Source organism: Doryrhamphus excisus, linkage group LG1 (assembly GCF_037039965.1).
Source record: "Doryrhamphus excisus strain RoL-2023G ecotype Guam linkage group LG1, RoL_Dexc_Guam_v1.1, whole genome shotgun sequence".
In the NCBI taxonomy this organism is placed as follows: Eukaryota; Metazoa; Chordata; class Actinopteri; order Syngnathiformes; family Syngnathidae; genus Doryrhamphus; species Doryrhamphus excisus.
Window position 1 is genome coordinate 18,671,411 of NC_136357.1, and position 20,279 is coordinate 18,691,689.

Below are 20,279 nucleotides of genomic sequence, written 5' to 3' on the forward strand. Positions count from 1 at the left end.
ATGGCATCATTTAACAGGAGAATACAACATTTTAACTACAGTAAACCTCGAATATATCGGCCTCGGATATATCGGAAATTCGCTCACAACGGACAGATAAAAAAGAACCAATTTTTCTGTAATGCATTTCCAATAAAAATTCATTGCATATATCGGATTTTTTATAACGGATTTCGCCTATTTCGGACAAAATCTCCAGTCCCGTTCCAATTTCCCTCGCATATATCGGATGGCCGCATCGTGTCTTTCTCCTGGCTCCAGATTTAGGACAAATATAAAAGTGAGTGACGTCAATAATACTAGCACAGCAGTGAATGAGATCTTAACCTCACTATTGGAAATAACGTAGGCCTGACGGGCGTAACAGGGCCTAGCTTAATTAACAATTTGTTATGCTCAGAGTCCAATAAAGTTAAATTCTCATTACCTTACGTCTCTTTTCATTGCCCAGTCCAGGTACATTGGAAACATAGTCAAGGAAGTGCCTTTTTATAACGGATAAAATCCGATTTACGCATATACCGGATATAAATCCGATATATGCGTAAAACTGACATTTTCCGGTATACGCATATAACGGATTTCGCTTATATCGGACAAAACCAGTGGGAACAATTGAATCCGATATATCCGAGGTTTACTGTACATTGATGGGTCAGAAAAGTGGAGAAAGAATAACAGGTCCCCTTTAAAAGTACATTGGCCGACCACGGCAGCCGCTCCTCCCGCAGAGGGCGACTTCCTTCTCTGTGGACGCACGGTAGGATCGCTTATCTGACGGAAATTGACTTGTCCCGGTCGGGTCTGGAACCAGTGAACCGGGATAAATGAGGGATTACGGTACACATGAGTAAATAAATCCGATATATGCAGTGTACATGACAAAGTACATAGTATTTTGTGTATGCATAGTAAATAGTAGGGTGCATACTTCCTGCTGTGGCGTGTGAGGTGTCTCCCCTGGGGTGTAATCATGTTGTCATGTTGGCGCAGATCACCAAGGTGCCCGTGGAGACGTGCCTCCAAAAGAAAGACTGCCAATCTTGCGTGAACACGAGGGACCCGTACTGTGGCTGGTGCGTCCTGGAGGGCAGGTGAGGCACACGCACAAACGCACACAAACACACACAAACGCACACAAGGGAGTGTTTGCACGCTTTGTTTTATGGTGGAGGTTTGCCTTTTTGTCTTTTTTTTACTAAGCCGCTCTTGTTGTTAATATCCACCACCCCCGTCTCTCGCCTTGAAATTAAAACAGTTTGTCAGCCTCACACAGCAGAATGCACTCTCATCAGCCGCCATTCATCTGCGGCGCCGCGCTGCACAAAATGCTGATGTTTATCACGGCTTTTACAAGGTTGTGAAGGAGATAAATAGTTGTCATATGAATCTGAAGAGGCCTTTTGTTAAAGGCTGTTATAGTTTCCTTGGTCTCCTCTTATTGTCCAGGCAATTTTGCTCTCTATTGTTTGAGTCTTTTTGTGTTTCACTACACAATGGCGCCATTAAAGCATGTATCAGGTTGGCAGTAAACATTTATTTATCGCTAGTTGGACTTTTGGCTGTCATTGGTGTGTCTGCAGGGCCTATAGAATCTAGATGCAAACAAATACAGTACAGTGTAGTACCTGCATTACTGAATTACTGTTGCAACGACACATCATCAGCAGGGTAAAACTAACCTGTCTCACGACGGTCTAAACCCGGCTCACGTTCCCTATTAGTACCTGCATTCCTAGACATGTAAGGAATGTTGCCTTTTTAAAGTTCCAATTGATTCACGTGTTAGTAATAACATAAAACATTTAAAAATAACAACTATACTTTGTAATTTTAATTTAATTGACTTTATTTATTTTAATTTAAATACTTGTATTTATTTTTTTATAATGTTTTAAAAAATATTTGTATGTTATATATTTATTATTATATTTATATACATTATTGATATATTTTTATTGTCATTTATTTTATACATATGACAAATGTAGATAATTTTTTCATTTTAAAACCAAAATTAAAAACAAATCAAGAAAAGATATGACATATTTTGTACCTCATTACCTCATGTTTAGCTCTTAAAACAAGATCATTAAATTTGTATTGCTAGTTATTACATATATACAGTATATAGAATCATGGTGTAGTTCACTTTTCATTTCTAACTCTTTTAAATCGCTAATAAAGCAAACAAATCTAACATTTTACAAAACTATACATAGCAATAGAATACATTTGGACTTCAGTAAGGTTATTTTAAGTAGAGATAAACATGCAAAATGACCTGGGGTGCCTTTGTATTCAGTGGAACACTGGAGCTTCGGGTGGTGCAGGGTCGTCAAACGGTTCATGTCCCAGTCCTTAAAAAAAAAAGAAAAATCTACATTTTATTGCCTTTTATAAAATATGTATAATAAATATTGATGTAGTTGAACTTTGTGTCTAAGTCCTTAAAAAAAAAGAAAAGAAAAATCATAACTTATCCATTGCTTTTCCATACCACTCACCCAACAACTAAAGGAGGCGTTAATTGGTGTATTTTCGGTACTAATTTGATGCGTCTGGCTCCTTTAATCTTCAGTATATAAAACAAAAGTTAGTTTTATGTATGATTAATTTTATGTTGTTTGATTCCCTTATATTAAGACATCAGTCTTGTGTGACAAAAATGATGTTTTATTTGATTTTAGAAATAAGTTTTGCCCAAATATGTTTGGGTTATACTTCAAGGTGGCTAGCACGGGCTAGCCCAGGCTAGCCCAGGCGCTAACCTGCCATCACTTATTTATCACAGCACATTGTGCAAATTTGTCAGTTTTTTTTTTTTTTTTTTTGATGCTTTCATAATGTGCGTGTGGGGGCCAGAGGGCTGTGGAACAGAGGTTGATGCACGCTGGAAATGTTCACGCTTCGTCTGCAGGTGCACCAGGCGGTCTGAGTGCCGCCGGGCAGAGGAGAAGAATGGCTGGCTGTGGAGCCCCAGGCAGCAATGTGTCAAGATCCTCTCTTTCTACCCTCCCAACCTCTCCTGCAAGAAGAGCCAGAAGGTACAGAGAGCTTCTCTTTCTTCTTCTTCTGTGTCGCTGTGCTTCACTCCAGCAGTATTATGAACTTTTTTTTATGGTGGATGCAAGAAAGCGGGCTTAGGTTTTCATTTGTGCTTTATATCGATCGAGCAAACCCAAACTTATAATATGCTTAATGCTCACCCCCCCCCCCCGAGAGTTCTAGGGAGGCCATGTTCTAGGGAGGCCATGTTCTAGGGAGGCCATGTTCTATATGTCTGCATTGTGGATCGAGGCAGCTGATCGGCGCTATAGCCACAAGTTGATTGGCGCCTGTCATGGCGGAAGGCCAGAATCTGTTGGTGTTGAGGAATGCCGTCAAGGTGAAGGAGTTTTATCGGACCTTTTTTGCCCATGGGACTGCGGAGTCAGCTGTCAAATAATGACTGGCAGTCCTTCAGGCCAACACTCGGACAAGTTTGGAGAAGCCATGGAGAAGGACTTCCGAACACCTTCAAAGAGGTTGTGGGCCACCATCTGCCATCTCAGGAGGGGGAACCAAGGGTGTGTATGGCGGGGGATGGTGTGCTGCTGACCTCGACTCAAGATGCGGATCAGTGGAATGAATACTATGAAGACCTCAATCCCACTGAGATGTCTTCCAATTAGGAAGCAGTGTCTGAGGTTGCAGAGGTGGTCAAAAAGCTCCTCTGAGGCAGGGCCCCGGGGGGGGGGGGGTGGATGAGATCAACCCGGAGTTTCTTCAGGCCTTGGAGCTGAATGGAACTTTCTATTCCTTAATGGAGTGCATTTACGGACGATGCCCAGCAATGAACCACAGCTGCCCCAAACCACATCAAACATGCTTTAAACGCCTGCCCGCTGTTTCTCGCTGTGCCTACGACCCACAATGCACCAAAGCTGCATCAAACCAAGTCAACCATGCAGGGGGGGCCGACCCCTCACTTTGAATGCACCGCCCATCGGCTTGCAGTTGCTAAATGTGACTTTTTATTGTTTTAAGGCTCAAGTCCGCTTAATGTTCCTCAAGTTCTCTGTTTCTCCTCCGTCTCATATGCTGCCATGTTTGTGTCCAAGAATGAGTAGAGTGTACTCCAATGGCGTCGCTTCCAGAAATGGGACTGAACAGCGACAGCTAGTTCACCATGAGAGGTTTAATGGTCTACTTTTTGTGAATTTACCATTTGCTTTCCAAAACTTAACAATGAAGAACATAATACTAACTCCTTATTTCTAAAATCACAAATACTTCAACTTGCTGATAAAGTTCATCTTCAAACAGCTAAAATAATGCATCGATTTTTAAAATATCGATATTTCTTTAAAGCACGATATCAAAAACAATTGAATTGACTGAATTTGATGCGAAATACTCATTTTCAAGATGGCACCGCCCGAGTGCTAGCTAGTTACAGCAGCTTCATATCTTCTGCAGCGTTTTAAAGGGGACCTTTGTATCAAGTTGTGGACTCCTATAGAGCAGCTACAAACAATAACCAGCACATACTTTTCAAGCAGAACTTTTTTTGCTTTTGTGACAGCTGAAATATCTAAACAACCATACCACAACATACACACCACAAAACAGGTTCTACATTAATATAACAATGTATTGACAAAGATAACACCATGAACCAGTCATGATGTGCTATATATATCACTATATTGACACTTACTATGGTACCCATTATGGCATTGGATGCTCATATCACCTCCTACTTCAGTATGAGGTACATTATTAAAAAAAAAAAAACTTAAACTGTATTATGGAAAGCAGGAAGTGAACAAATGTAACAGTTAGTGATTGTAAACGTACCAGATGGAGGGGTAGGATTTAATAAGCTTTGCTTCGTCCTACTCCTTTTGGACATGTGGAACTGGGAACTGATTATGGGATGCACTCAATTGTCATCTGATGCATGTTCAAATGAAATAAAACCATTACCTTTACATTATTACAAACAATATATACAAAATTTCAGCAAAGAACCGTGTCAGGGACCATTTAAATACATTGTAAGCCCCCAAAGTCACTTGAAGGCTTCACTACACATCTTAAAATGAAGCCTGCGGCTAAGCCAACTATCCAGCAGTCAGCTACTTGTAAAAAACCACTGTGACTGTCAAATAAATACCTGGATATTGGACAATGCAGGTGACATTTCCTAGATGCCAAAACAGGCTTTGCTCCACATTTAGAATCATTTCTGCACTGTAACATTCTATTATCCTCCAAATATCCCTGCTTCCACAGGGTAATCTCCACCTCCTAGCTTATTAAGTATTAAATAAAGGTCCCAGAATTCATAGCAGGCTTCACTACACTTACTAAATAGCTGTTGTCCTTCTCTTCTTGTCCTCCAAATGAGGATCTCCATGTCTTACCTTATTAAAGAACTTCTAAAGGTCCCTCAATTGACCTAAAAAGAGCGGGCTTCACTACACATCTTGAATCATGACCTTATGTTACGTACTTCTAAAGGTCACACAATTGGCATAGTAAACAAAGAAGGCTTCACTACACATCTTGAATAATAACTTTATGTTACGTACTTCTAAAGGTCACACAATTGGCATAGTAAACAAAGAAGGCTTCACTACGCATCTTGGTACTTCGAAAGGTCAGAAAATTGAAAAAAAAGCAGGCTTCGCTACACACCATAGTTTTTGCACTCCAAACACCCCATGGTGTTCCTGCTTCTCCTGCCTGATACTATGTAGTACTTTACTTTGTAAAAATAAATAAAGCTCATTTGACTCTTCTCCAGTCAGCTTGCTACATTTAGTCAGCACATTTAAAAACTTTTTAAAAAATTTAAATGATTTATTTCATTTTACATTCATTTTTTCACATAAAAAAAACTGCTATAAGAATAAGTTCATTCATTAAACATCGTCATTAAAAATCTTCTTCTTCTCATATTTTTCAAAATCCTATTAATTAATGTACTCCCTTGTGACTTTCTGTATGTTCTCTCAAGCCATGAAGGAAATATGAAGGAAATTATGAATTATTCCTCCCCAGCAGGCGAGGAGGTCAGCAGCCATCATGACGCCACTGGTACATAATTTCATTCTCTCTTAAAGGTGAAGATCAATATCTCCTCCCTGCCCACCATCGGCCCTTCGGACCGTCTGCAGTGCTCCTTCAAGACCTTCCAGAGCGAGGGCGTCATGTGGGACTCCGGCCAGGTCTCCTGTGATCTGCCCCGCCCCTCGCTATTACCCCAAACACCCGAGGACCAAGGTAGAGTGTAGCTGGAATGTAAAAGTGTTTTAATGTACTCACCCGAGGGGGGGTTGCATGAATATACGTATGATCTTGCTTATAAATGAACCCATTTTTATTATATATGAAGAAAATGTTTTTTTTAGTCCAAACATTTAAGTGTTCATTTCATTACATTTAGTAATGTTTGTTTTTTCCATCCATAAATATCTATCTATCTGATTCTTTCATGTCTTTATTTCTTTTGCTGTGTCAGCAGATTTTGTGGCCGTGCCGGTGAGCATTTTCGTCAACAATACGGTAGAGTTGGCGACACGTGACTACCAGTTCTACAACTGTGCCGCCACTGTGAAGAAGTCTGAAAACATGCCGTGAGTGACATCAATGGCTTGCTCTGCGCGTGTGTGTAGGGTGGGGGGTGGGGGGGAGGATAGATGAATGATTTTTGTATACATTTTTGTGTCTCCACTTTCCTTTTTTTCCCATCAGCGAGCAAAGGAAATTACCCTTTTTCTTTTTCATTAATCAAAATTTGAAAGTCGATCTCACCGCATGTTGTCTTTGTTTTTTTTTTTTCTTCCAATTTTTTTCTTTTCATTTATTTCATGCTGCGCCGCACGTGATGAACGAGCTTTGCTTATGTGGAGTAGCTGAAATCCATTTTGCTGTCACCGACATGGATTTTCCCTTTTGATGAGTTTGCATGTTTAACCCTCCAGGCACCTACAGGGGACTAAACGCGTTTTGATTCTCGATATATTCAGAGTAACTGTGTCAAACATGGCCAGGATTTGTCATTTGATGATTATTTTTGCAATTTAATGATCCCCTCTTTTGTGAAGATCATGGATATTTTCACAGATGTCTCCACTCTTTACCCTTGGGACTAATTTGGTCTCATTGACTCCCATTACAACTACATATGTTTTACTTGGTTCGACATTGAAAAAAACAAGACACAATATATTTGTTTTTTTTATTCGACTTTTATGACTGGAACCATTTTGGTTACATTATAAATATTTGGAAAATATTGTATAATATAGCTTTTGTGATTGTCATAGGGAACAAACGGGTTCTAGTGGCAATAAGAGCAGGACAGAAATGATCTGTGAAGTTGTTGAGCCAATTTAATATGGGGAAAATGGTAAAAAAAAGAGTTGTGCTTTACTTTTTATTAAGATTTAACAAGGTATAATAAGGCAGTATTTCTTAGACTTTTATGACCTGGACCATTTTGGGCACGAAGGGTACAAAGTGTAACTTCATTTCAAGGAGCCCCAAGGATGAAATGAAGTCGCTGTGTGCTTTCCTCATGCATATGTTTTTCTCATGTTATGTTGTAGGTGCATGTCATGCGTGGCCAGTCCGTGGCGCTGCCAATGGAACACCCGCGACCACACGTGTAGTGACATGGAGGATCGCGTGCTCGGTCCTAACATCATCAAGCACCGACAGGTCGGTCACGAATCAGCAGCAGGTCAAGGTCTTTCACACCAAGCAAAAAAAAAAAAAACAATCTCAACGGCGACAGGAATGTAATTAAAATTTGAAACTAATCCCGCTATCAGCCGCCGTCGTTTATTGGAGGCTGCTGTATCAATTTACAAGTCAGCAGATGTTTGCCAGATACGCTTATCTGTCGCCGCAGATGAGATTGTCTCGTACGCTGCGTGCTTTACATATTGACACGAGGAAATAGGATGACTCTGCCGAAAACAACCTGTCTGCCTTGCCGGAATTTTCTCGTGAAACGCCGTCCTCACACTCTCTGCAGTGTTGGTGCGTTGGCCTGTTCACTTATGATAGGCATGTATTTAAAACATGTATTATATAAAATATGGATTTATTTCTAGTTCTTATAGTCTTTTTCTTAAAGGGGACCTAATATTCTCATTTCCAGCCTTTTGTATTGAGTTGTGGACTCCGCTGGAGCGCTGCCGAGGACTACTGCTACTACTGCCGAACCCCTCTTTCTAATTCTGTGGGTATAGGAGTTGATAGTAAATGAATAAAGCCTTTGGAGAGCTAATTGAAAAGTGTTCATGGTCTACTGCAGGGGTGTCAAACATACGGCCCGCGGGCCGGAACCGGCCCCCAAGGAGGTTCGATCAGGCCCGCAGGATAATTTGAAAGTGGAAAAAATGCTTAATTCGCTGCAATTCATGGATTATCCGCTAAGGGGCGCACTCTTTCCATCAGAGTAGAAGATAAGCCGCATCACTGAGACAGACTGAAAACAGCAGACGGTATCAATGCGCCATCTGCTGCTTGTTACGACGTTGTTAATATCTTGGTCTCTACCTCTCCGCTACACCCTCATTAGCCAAAATGTCGTTATCCAAACGGAGAAAAGTAGATAAGGAGTGTAGAATTTTCAAAGAAAAATGGACCACGTCCTATTTATTTACAGAGATGCACGGAAAACCTTTGTGCTTGGTGTGTTTGCAACAAGTTTCGGTATTGAAGGAATATAATATTCGACGCCACTACGAGACTCATCACAGCGAAAAATATGACGGCTTGCAAGGACAACTGAGAAAAGATAAGATTAACGAATTGCTGGCGGGTCTGAGGAAACAGCAGTCAACTTTCACCAAGAGCCGAGAAGTCAGTGAAGCAGCGGTAAAAGCCAGCTACCTAATTGCTAGCGAAATAGCATTAGCATCGAAGCCGTATTCCGACGGTGACTTTGTTAAACGATGCATGATCAAGGCGGCTGAACTTGTATGTGCCGAGAAGCGACAAGCTTTTGCCAAAATAGGCAAATTTGCCTCTGTAGGTCTGGACAGATTTTATCAGTATCTACTACCAGGGTACCCCAAATTAACAGCCCTGGCTGCTAAAATTTTGTGCATGTTTGGGACAACCTACCTTTGTGAACAAATTTTCTCAGTGATGAATATCAATAAAACAAAAATGCGTTCAAGGCTCACAAACAAGCACTTAAATGACATTCTGAAAGTGACAGCTAGTCAGGACATGACACCTGGTGTTGATGCACATGTACAGGCCAAAAGATGCCAAGTTTCAGGAACAAATACAAGTCCAGACTAGACTAACACCTTTAAAATGCTGCCTTAGATACTGTTTGCATTGAAAGAATACAGCTCTGTGAAGATGAATCCTTACTGTGGTGATTTAAAAAATGTGCATTTTAATGTTAGTCAGCAGCTTCAAAACAAAAGTTGTGTGATGGAATTCTACTGTTCATACAACTCCATAAATTTTCAGTATATATTGTATGTGTATGTATGTTTCATGTATGAAGTTTACAGATTTACAGGACAGGCGAACACTTTCTTCATTACACATTTAAAATCACTCTCCTTAGATTGTAAGGTGTACGCAGGGATTACATTTAGATTTTATATGTGTATGTGTAAGTGGTTTAAAAATCCCTTTCTTTAAAAGTCTCATTTAATCTTAAAGTGCATTACTATATTTTTCAGTACCAATTAAAGTTTTGTGCCTTTGTACAATCAGTGGGATCAGTTGCAATGCATATTTGTGAATGATAAAAGTAAATTGCGCATTTGTCTAAGGAAATATGAGGTGTTTCATGAAATGTTTTGTAAAAGGATAGTTCATTCAATTTCAATATTTTCCTAATGTTCTTGTGCTTCTTTACACCAAAACAAAGGAAAAACATGATATTTTGGTTATTTATAGCAGAGTATGGTATAATTTTAATGGTCCGGCCCACCTGACATCTCCCTAGGCCGTATGTGGCCCACGATGCGAAATGAGTTTGACACCCCTGGTCTACTGGCTGGAAACGCCTGACTTACCGTGTCTGAACTCAGAGTGGTAACATACTGTAGGTCCGCATTTGCTGCGTGCAGACAATCTTAACACAACATCAGGAGTAGAAATATGGTCATTACGTGTTTTTTGCGTGACTACCCGTGTGGGGGGAAAAAATTATGATTATGGTGGAAAAGGCTATTAGCAACTCCAGACATGGGTGAGATTGTAATTTGCATACAAATTACAAGACATGCATAAGACATGTAGTATGTATGCACGCTCTATAATCCTTCTTACACAAAACTTTGGGACGCTGATAAATTAAATAGTTACCTGTTACAGCTTGCGCTTCTATTCAACATGGCCAATTAACGTTGGAAAGGCATCGGGCTCCAGTAACAGTTTGGTGCATAGCCCAGTTTCGCCCATGCTAACAAAACAGTCCCATATTTTTCTCTTCACTTGGAATCCGAAACTCCAACAACTTTTGTCTGATGCTTGCCTCTTCAAGCAAGTTAGCTTTCCCGTAAACATGAACAATCCTGGAAGCTATTGTCCCGTGCTAATGCCGTGAAGTCTTCAACAAGATGTGAGTGCAGCTCACTGTGATGTCACAGTGAGTCTTTGTAATAAAAAACTTGCTGAAACCGAGTGTTCAGAGCCATCCCAAACTAATCTCCAAATGCACAAACCTCATTATCTGAAATTTTGCCAATCACAGTGTCGATGTTAAAGCAAGGGGGGACCAAAGGCACTATTTTCCCGTATAAAATCTGCTTTAAAATTTGTGGAAGAAACGTGAAGGAGGTATGAAAGTCATGCTTTATCAGGTACTTTACAAATTTCAAAATATTTGTACTAATAAAAGCTGGTTATGTACTGCACTGATGCGAATATAAGACACCATCAGAGCTTTTCTTCCTATCACTCACACACACCAGTGACCAAGAGAAATGCAGCCGCTGCCAAACAGACTGACGCTATTCAACACATTTCCCAAAATAACACTATTTTGATGTGTTTTTGAATTTATGAAAGGTAAAGCATGGAAAAGTTTTTTGCTTTTAAAAGCGCTGTTATCATGCAAACCGACTAGAAACTAAAACACAGCTTTTATCCAGTCTTATTCAACCAGCTGCTGTGACTCATGCATTGCTCACACAGAGATGAAAGCAAGTGTAAAAAAATGTCAACAAAGTGGAAGATAAAGTCTTTGTGTTTAGACTCCCACCAAGTTTTTCTTTTGGGCAACGCAGCAAACCCACAAACAACAACATGCCTTATTTGGCATTGTGTACCGGCTTGTTCATGCGTGTTTTTATGTGTTCTTCTCTCAGGGTACCAAGTGTCCTCAGTTTGAGAATCCTGACCCAATGCTGATCCCCGTGGGTTTCAAGCAGCCAGTCAGCTTCGAGGGCATCAATCTGGACCTTTACCAGGTAGTGATGTGGAGTCGTTTATTCAGCAGCAGTTAAACAAAGGACCTGGCATTAGCAGAAGTTACTTCTTACCTGGACATCCTTCCATCTACAGGCATGTAGTTGGAGTCCACAGAATGAGTTGTTCTACAATATGTGCTTGGGCGTCCCAAAACCTCCAAAACAAACAAAAATGTCCCTTTTTTTAACCTCTGTCCTGTGTCCCCATAGTGAAGGACTGTAAGTTAAACACATGATTGACGACAAGTTCAACAACTTGGTCGTGCCTTCAAAGGAGTTAATTGGGATCACGATGCATGTGTGAACTGGCCTTGAGGAAGGAAGTGTGTTGCAATGTTTAATTTCGCATTATCACCACCCAAAAGGATTATTGTGCCTCAACAACTCATTAGACAGGCTTATGACTAAATATTGTGTTCTATTGCTACGTAACCATAGAACCTACAAGAAGGAATAGACTCATCTTTCATAGCTTTTTCAGTTTTCTAGTAAGAAGCAGTAGAACATAGGTACGTTTCAGGAACATATGGGTTCCCAACAAGAAAAGGGAGAACAAAAAGATACATTTCAAGCATAACTTTTTTTGCTTTTTGTGAAATATCTAAACAACTATACCACAACATACACACAAAACAGGTTTACATTAATATAACAACGTATTGACAAAGATGGTACTATGGTACCCATTATGTCATTGGATGCTCATATCACCTTCGGTACGTGACAAAAAGTAAAAAAAAAATAAAAAATGTAAACTTAAATTAACTCTATTAGATGGTCATATCACCTTGTACTTCGGTACGTGACAAAAAATTTAAAAATTAAAACATTAAAACATTAAAAAGTTAAAAAGTTGAAAACTTAAAAATTAAAAAAATAAAACTTAAATTAACTATATTAGGAAAGCAGGAAGTGAACAAATGTAACAGTTACTGATTGTAAAAGTACCAGATGGAGGGGTAGGATTTAATAAGCTTTGCTTCTTCCTACTCCTTTTGGACATGTGGAACTGGGAACTGATTATGGGATGCACTCAATTGTCATCTGATGCATGTTCAAATGAAATAAAACCATTACTATTACCATTTGGAACTAAAATGTGTGTGTGCACGCGTGTGCGCATGTATGCTTTCAAACTTTCCTTGCGTAACCTTGTGCATACTTCCTCCTTGCAGTCAAGCGTGTTTTTACATGCAAAATATTCATGCCAAGTTCTTACCAACAGCACTTGTACCACCCTGTGTCTATTTTCATTTTTATGGCTGACAACTGATCTGATGGCGACGTCTTTCCGTGTGCAGTTGCGTCATCTCAACTTTTTGCCTGCAGTGCCACTAATGTCCAGTATAGTAAATACGTGTTTGCTATTGAATGAGTTAAAAGCTACTATACCAGTCACCTTGTCCTTCTCCGTGTCTCTCAGGGCCATGTTTTCACCATCGGCACCGAGCTCATGAGAAACGTGGAGGAGGAGGTCAACTTTGAGGATAGCCCTTTCTACACCTTCAGTGGATTCAATGTCAGTTGTGGTCATTTGGATGTGTGACTGATGCTCATGTTTGCCTGTCATGTTTCATCTTTGTTGTTCAGCCGCTTCTGAAAATTCCATTCCAGAAGATTTGGCCCATTTATTGAAATATTTGCCCGTTAAAATGGATTGCTGAAATGTCTTTGGGCTGCCACCAGCGTTTTTCTGCTCACCAAGATTGATCTTTAGAGGAATCCAGTGGCCAATACGCCCACAAGGAGGCAAGGAGACCAAACCAGAACAGCTGTGACACATTACACAATGTTATTATGAAGTTGTTTTTACATATTGCATATTTACACAGCTCATTTTACACATGCCGTCTACCCTGAGGCTGAGTGGCTCCCTCTAATGGACGCATCCTTTAAGCCACCGCGCGCTTATTTTCATGGCGTCTGCACAATGTGAGCTCAAGCAGCGCTTTGCCCGCAGCTGTGTTTCTTTCTGACAGAAAATCTATCAGATGTGGAAGGTTTTTTTTTTCTTTTTTGAGCAAGCAGCCCACCATGTTGGAGGGCTTAAGTGGCGTAAATCACTCCTTTCGATATTAATAATTCATTTTCCCCCAATCTTTCTTGCAGTTTTCCTATGATAAGTCACCGGAGACCAACGTACTTCTTTACGTCAAGGACAAAGAGTTAGGAAAGAAGATGGATAGCACGCTAAATGGTACGTTTCCAAAATAAGATACAATATAAGAATCCAAACATGTTCAAGGAAATGTTCAAAATTAATATTATGTTTGGTACCTTCAGTAGATGTATTTTTTTATATTATAAAATTATTATTATTAAATAATTGTTATTAGTAGTGGTAGTAGTATTAGCATTAGTTGGTCAGCATTTTTTCCCATTCATTTATTATTCAAATTTAACTGTTATTAAATGATTGTAATTGTTTTTATTGTTGTAATTCTTCTAAAACTGTATTCTTCTGTTGTTGTTGCCGTTATTAGGATTAGTATTTTTATATTATTATATATTATATTTATTTATTTATATTTATATTATATTTATTATTCCTATTAACATTATTGATTTAATTGTTAGGATTTGTAATAATATTATTATACTAGTATAAAATTATTATTGTTGTTATTAATATTGATTTTAGATTATTATGATACATTATATTATTACATTATACATTATATATATTTTTTCTAACCCTAACCCTGTTATTGTCATTAATATTTTAGTATTTGTAGTATTTTCTTAGCTTCTTAATTTATTATGATTGATGATCATGATGGTGATGGATATTATAATATTATTAAAATATTATTAAATATTTATTTATTAAATATTATATTATTATATTATTAAAATACAATAATAAAAGTAATAGTAATAATAATAACAAGTAGTAATAATACTATAAAAGCAATAATTATGATATTAGCATTACTATATTATTATGATTATGATGATGATAATTATTATTATTATTTGAAGAATCACCAGCCACCAGAAGCTTTATCGCCATCTACATGCTGTTCTTGTTATATTGGAGACAGCTCTGTCTTAACCTTAATGAAAAAAGCCAAATAAAAAGCAGCACAGGACAAGAGTTAACCTCTCAAGGTTTGCTGATGTCGCTCGTTTGTGCAACATTGGTGCATAGTTTACCTGAAATTTAGTGTGTAATTCGGAATTGTACCATGTCAGGTTCCGCCGCTGCGTAAGCGGGAAGTGTGCACGTCCTCTGTGTAACATACTAGTCGTTATTGTGGTTATTTTCCGTGCAGTCACCCTGTACAACTGCTCAGTGGGCCGAGAGGACTGCAGTTTGTGCAAGAACGCCGACCCAAAGTACAGATGCGTGTGGTGCTCCAAACACAAGGCCTGCATCTACGAACAGCTGTGCGCCCCCGACCAACATGGCTCCGAGGACCCCCACCACGCCGAGTGTCCCGCCCCTGAAATCACTGATGTGAGTCACTTTATTTACAAATGAATGTGTGATTAGTAGTAAGAAGGAGCGGCTATTGAACCGTATGCGTCCTTCACTGAAGCAGGAGAACTTCCTGGCTTTGTTGTCATTTGGAAGCCAAAAAAAGGTCTCTCATTGATTGTGTGAAGCTTCATTCATTAGTTAAAACCTTTCAAAGTCTCCAAGGATCAATTTTTCATCTGGTTTGGTGAAGGCCAAACACAATGACAGGCTTGTTTATTAATGCCAGAGCTTTTTTTTTACTACTGTTTGCTTTTTCATTCATTTTTAATACATGGAGAAAAAGTGACTTTTTAATGGGAGGTTTTTCCCTTCCAGTTTAATGTTCAACTGTAAAATATTTTTATTGCTCACTTTAATGAGAGCCAAAACAAGAGCTGCCTGAAATCTAATAAAATATAAATAAAAATATATATGTATGTGTATATTTAAATAAAACATAAAATAAAAATAATGTATGCGTATTCATGTGTTATATATATTTAACTTATTTTTATTAGTAATATTTTATCATTGTTGTTATTTCTGTTATTACCACTAGTGTTATTAAGTCCTGCATGCATTTTTTAGTTTAAATAAATGATGTGAGGTTTGTTGTGGTAGCTTCATTAGCCGTTCATGGCTGTCTTTGAAACTGTCAGTTAGCATTATTTTCTTTGTAGAAGCAGAATTTCTTGTCTGAAAGTCTTGTATGAGATTGTGCGGGTGTTGCTGATGCCGTGACCGTTCCGGCATCAGACATGACCAAATGAGACACTTTGATATGTTCTTATATATCCAATCCAATCCTTCTTTTGCTCTTCCAATACCCGTCCCTCACGCAGATCATCCCTCGCTATGGCCCCCTGGAGGGCGGCATCGCCGTCACCATCCGGGGCTCCAACCTGGGAATCCGCAAGGAAGACATTAAAGGCATCACCGTGGCCGGGGAGCCCTGTGTTCATCAGCAGGAGAAGTACTCAGTCTCCACCAGGTGGGCGAAGCCACGACGGACGCAATGCAGCATGGTTGGTCTCACGGCCATGCAGCAAGCCCAAAATGTCAGTTAGCGTAGCTTTAGCCAAATCGAAAACATATCTGCAACCAATGATGAGGTCCTTGAAATTCACTCACACATTTGATTTTCAAATGACCAGCGGAAGACACTGAATTCACCAAGTGAAAAATACAGTTGATGGCCGATTTCACTCATGGATGGTCGGTATTGGAATCGGCAGCACGAACCCTTGATTGGCGCATCCCTACTAGAGGTCTACACGGCTGTGCTTTTCCTTGGCCGCCCCACCCCACAGCCGTGGCACGACAGCCACAGCTGAGATTTGAACAAGCGCAAAAATTAAATGACCTCTTTTCAGCTCAAGATAGTATAAATTGTGTGGAAAAAGATGATATAAGGAAGGATTATGGACAATTTAGGTAACCTTTCAAGAAACAAACGAGGCTATCAATATTTTTTTATATTAGTTTTCCATAGCCATGGCCATGTTCTTGAGATTTCTTCAGCCCGCCCCGCCCCGTTAGCCGAGGAATCCGGCCAGCCGTGGGGCCAGCCGCTCCGTGTAGACCTCTAATCCCTACCACATTCACAAGTTGTGGTCTTAATGGCATGAATGTGAGTGTGAATGGTTGTTTGTCTATATGTGCCCTGTGATTGGCTGGCGACCAGTCGCCTGAAGACAGCTGGGATAGGCTCCAGCACCCCTGCGACCCTCATAAGGAAAAGCGGTAGAAAATTAATGAATGATGAATGGTTTTAATGGCTTCAACTGTATTTGAAAAGTCATGTCATTTCCAATGGTTTTAAATGTGTCCCTTTTTCTGCCATATTAGCTGTTTTACTTCAAAAATGAAGCTTTCCTCTGAGATTTCATCTATCTTTCAACACAGCCCAAATAGCTTGAGAATACCAAAGAGAACGGCACCAGAATGTAGCCAGCATCTGTTAAAGGTTAGAAATGAAAGTGTGTCGAGGGTTGGTTTCTGTGAAGCCATGAAGGGTTGAGGTCATTTCGGTCGACTGTCACCTCTGACACCGGCTGGTAATTACAGCCGCCTGTGAAATGTAGCGAAATAAAAGTACGAGGCGGTGGAAATGCTAATAAACTGCATCCAGTGACCCCACATGGCTAGCATGCTAGCGCACAGAGAGAGAATGACACTGTAAATATACGCGGTCTATCAATCATTTCTGTTTGATTGCTGATGAATCACAGCCTTTTTTGGCTTCCGAGCAGCTGCAGGCTCACAGATATGCATGCGTTTGGCGTGCTAGCGGAGGATGATGGATGGCCTCGCGCTTGAGCCACGCGTTGTTTTACCGCTGCAGATCACGTCCCAGAGGTGCTTTAATTGGCTGCAAAGAAACAGTGAATGCATCGCAGGTGCCAGAGCGTTCAAGCAGGCGTCCGTTTCGTACAAATGGGCCGTGAAAACGTAAACAGTGGCGTTATTGCCCTGCAGATACTCGCCAGAATCTGTTGACATCTGCTGAGATGGAGACGCCTTTATAGCCAACGCTTACCCCCGCCATCTGCATGCTGAGACACGGGTCTGGATTTACGGGAGTGCGGGGAATGTTTCCACTCTTAAATCACCAGCTTTTTGAGGCGTTCACCCCACTGAACCCTACTCTTGTTTCTACATGGGCGCTACCGCTTTATTTTACTAATATCTCTCACCTTAAAGTCTTTAATGTGTCCATTTTGGTCAGGGTGTTGGTTGTTTCTACGTCCATGGCTGGTTCTTTTATGATGTTTGTTGCATTGGATCATTTTTGTGTTGGAGCTTTTGGACCATGCTCCGCCGTAAGAGAACAACAAGTCATTCATTATATCCATGTAACCGTGGTGTTTGACTCTGCGTTGTGATGAAAGAGTGACGACGAGCACCGGGTTGCTGCAGTTGCTGCACTTAATTCTCGGCTGATGGAGGATAATAAACACGTTGTAGTTACAATGTGGTCGAGTAACGTGCCCCTACACAAATTACAACAGGAGATAAAAATAATAATAATCATAATAATTTTTAAACCAAAGACATTTGTTAAGCCACACACCTCTCACATGGAGATCATGAATAAAAAGGAAGTAGGAAGGAGTGGCCAACACTGGAGGTGTTACACTAATTAGGAGCAGTAGTGGGTACACGGTGACGTTCTCAGCGTTCCACATCAACAAGACAACGCAAACACATCAGGTATCACTGAAATTAAACAGACATTTGTGTAATTATAACATGAACATATATACAATATTTACAACAACATTATAACCCTGTTACATACATACAGTGGTGTGAAAAAGTGGTCCTGCTTCCTTTTTTTTGCACGTTTGTCACACTTAAATGTTTCAGATCATGAAACAAATTAGAATATTAGTCAATGACAACACAACTGTTTTTTAATGAATCTTTTTATTAGTAAGGGTGAAAAAAACAAACCTGCATAGCCCTGTGTGAAAAATAGATTTAAACATAACTGAGATTAATTTAGGTCTATCAGTCTAAAAAAGGCTAAAAAGACATTGCTAAAGGTTTGGTACTCTCAGTGAACCACAGTGAGTCAGTATGAAAACATGACCGGCCAACCAAAATGACTTCAAGAACGCAGAGACAACTCATGCAAGAGGTCACAAAAGACCCCACAACAACATCCAAAGAACTGAAGGCCTCACTTGCCTCAGGGTTCATGACTCCACCATAAGAAAGACATTGGGCAAAAATGGCCTACATGGCAGAGTTCCAAGACCAAAACCACTGCTGAGCGAATTTTGCCACAAAACATGATGATGATCCCCAAGCTCTATTAAAAAATGCCATTTTTAAATAGAACATTATGCGAAAAGTAAAATACGGTGGTGGTAGTGTGATGGTCTGGGGCTGTTTTGCTGCTTCAGCACCTGGAAGACTTGCTGTGATAAATGGAACCATGAATTCTGATGTCTAACAAAACATCCTGAAGGAGAATGTCCGCCCATCTGTTGGTGACCTCAAGCTGAAGCCAACTTGGGTTCTGCAGCAGGACAATGCAGGACAAATCCAAAACACACCAGCAGGTCCACCTCTGAATGGCTGAAGAAAAACAACATGTGTTGTCATTGACTAAAAAACTGACACATTTCGATTTGCATTCATGATATTTCTTTGCAAAGCTACACCCTTTGACTCTCAGGTGTTGATCAATGTTTTTTGTCCACTTTTTTCCCCACCTCTTCCAGTGTGGTATGTGTGATCGGCCGCATGACCCCTGGGAATCCCTTGTGGGGCCAAGTGGATGTGGAGGTCAAAGGGGGAAAGACAGGAACCTCGTCCATATTCTTCACCTACAGGGTAAATACTCGTCTCCTCGTCTTGAACGCCTCCATTCCCTTTCCAGATGCATGGAAGGATTTAACTCAGGCCTTCCGGCCGTGTCCATAAATACACGTGAATTTTATGTGAACGTAAGAAATCTGTCCAAGTTGAAAGTCCTGTACTGGCTGTCAAGCGAATGGCACAACTGCAGGGGGCAACGTCACCACGAGGTCTTTCTAGTGCCCACACAGAAAACAATCTTATGTAGTTCCAAAAATAGGTCAAAATACAGTATTAGGAGAAAATAGTCGTAATTGTGCAGGAGAAAAGTCAGTATTATAAAAAATAGGATTATACATACGGTATTGGGCGGCATGGCGGACGAGTGGTTAGCACGTAGACCTCACAGCTAGGAGACCAGGGTTCAATTCCACCCTCAGCCATCTCTGTGTGGAGTTTGCATGTTCTTACATTACTGTGAAATTACTGACATTAGTTCTTATATTTACAAATTAGCAGTAATTTTACAAAAAAATGTTGGACCAATAACTCATAAGAGTTTATTAATTTATATTCATATTTAATAAAACGTTCAAATTCAACACGGTAAAATACTTTTTTTTAAAGATGTAATATTAGAAAAAACAAACAAAATATACAGTGTCAGTTTTGGAAAAATGAGGTTGGGTAAAATTGTAACATGATAATAAAGTCAAAATATTATGACAATTATCCAATATTACAGGAAAAATATACTGGGCCAAAAAAGAGTAAATAAAAAAGTGTAATATCCAGAGAAAAAGTTGATAATAATAATATGCTTTGTCACCAGTAACACAAAAATGAGATGTAAACTGTTTTTTTTCTTAAAAATACAAAAAGGTCGGCACGGCGGTTTAGTGGTTAGCACGCAGACCTCACAGCTAGGAGACCAGGGTTCAATTCCACCCTCGGCTCAATTCCACCCACATCTCTGTGTGGAGTTTGCATGTTCTCCCCGTGCATGCGTGGGTTTTCTCCGGGTACTCCGGTTTCCTCCCACATTCCAAAAACAAGCTAGGTTA

General features: G+C 39.9%; 1 protein-coding gene across 1 annotated transcript in view; it reads left to right on the forward strand.

Moving 5' to 3' along the window:
* plxnb2b (plexin b2b) overlaps nucleotides 1-20,279 on the forward strand; it is a 212,566-nt gene that overhangs the window by 156,171 nt on the left and 36,116 nt on the right. Inside the window, exons 9-19 of the mRNA XM_058075676.2 lie at nucleotides 994-1,094; nucleotides 2,921-3,047; nucleotides 6,114-6,273; nucleotides 6,515-6,626; nucleotides 7,602-7,713; nucleotides 11,343-11,444; nucleotides 12,868-12,963; nucleotides 13,554-13,641; nucleotides 14,720-14,904; nucleotides 15,750-15,898; nucleotides 19,140-19,251. Of these exons, the coding sequence (XP_057931659.2) occupies nucleotides 994-1,094; nucleotides 2,921-3,047; nucleotides 6,114-6,273; nucleotides 6,515-6,626; nucleotides 7,602-7,713; nucleotides 11,343-11,444; nucleotides 12,868-12,963; nucleotides 13,554-13,641; nucleotides 14,720-14,904; nucleotides 15,750-15,898; nucleotides 19,140-19,251 (1,344 nt within the window). The remainder of the gene's footprint in view (nucleotides 1-993; nucleotides 1,095-2,920; nucleotides 3,048-6,113; nucleotides 6,274-6,514; nucleotides 6,627-7,601; nucleotides 7,714-11,342; nucleotides 11,445-12,867; nucleotides 12,964-13,553; nucleotides 13,642-14,719; nucleotides 14,905-15,749; nucleotides 15,899-19,139; nucleotides 19,252-20,279) is intronic.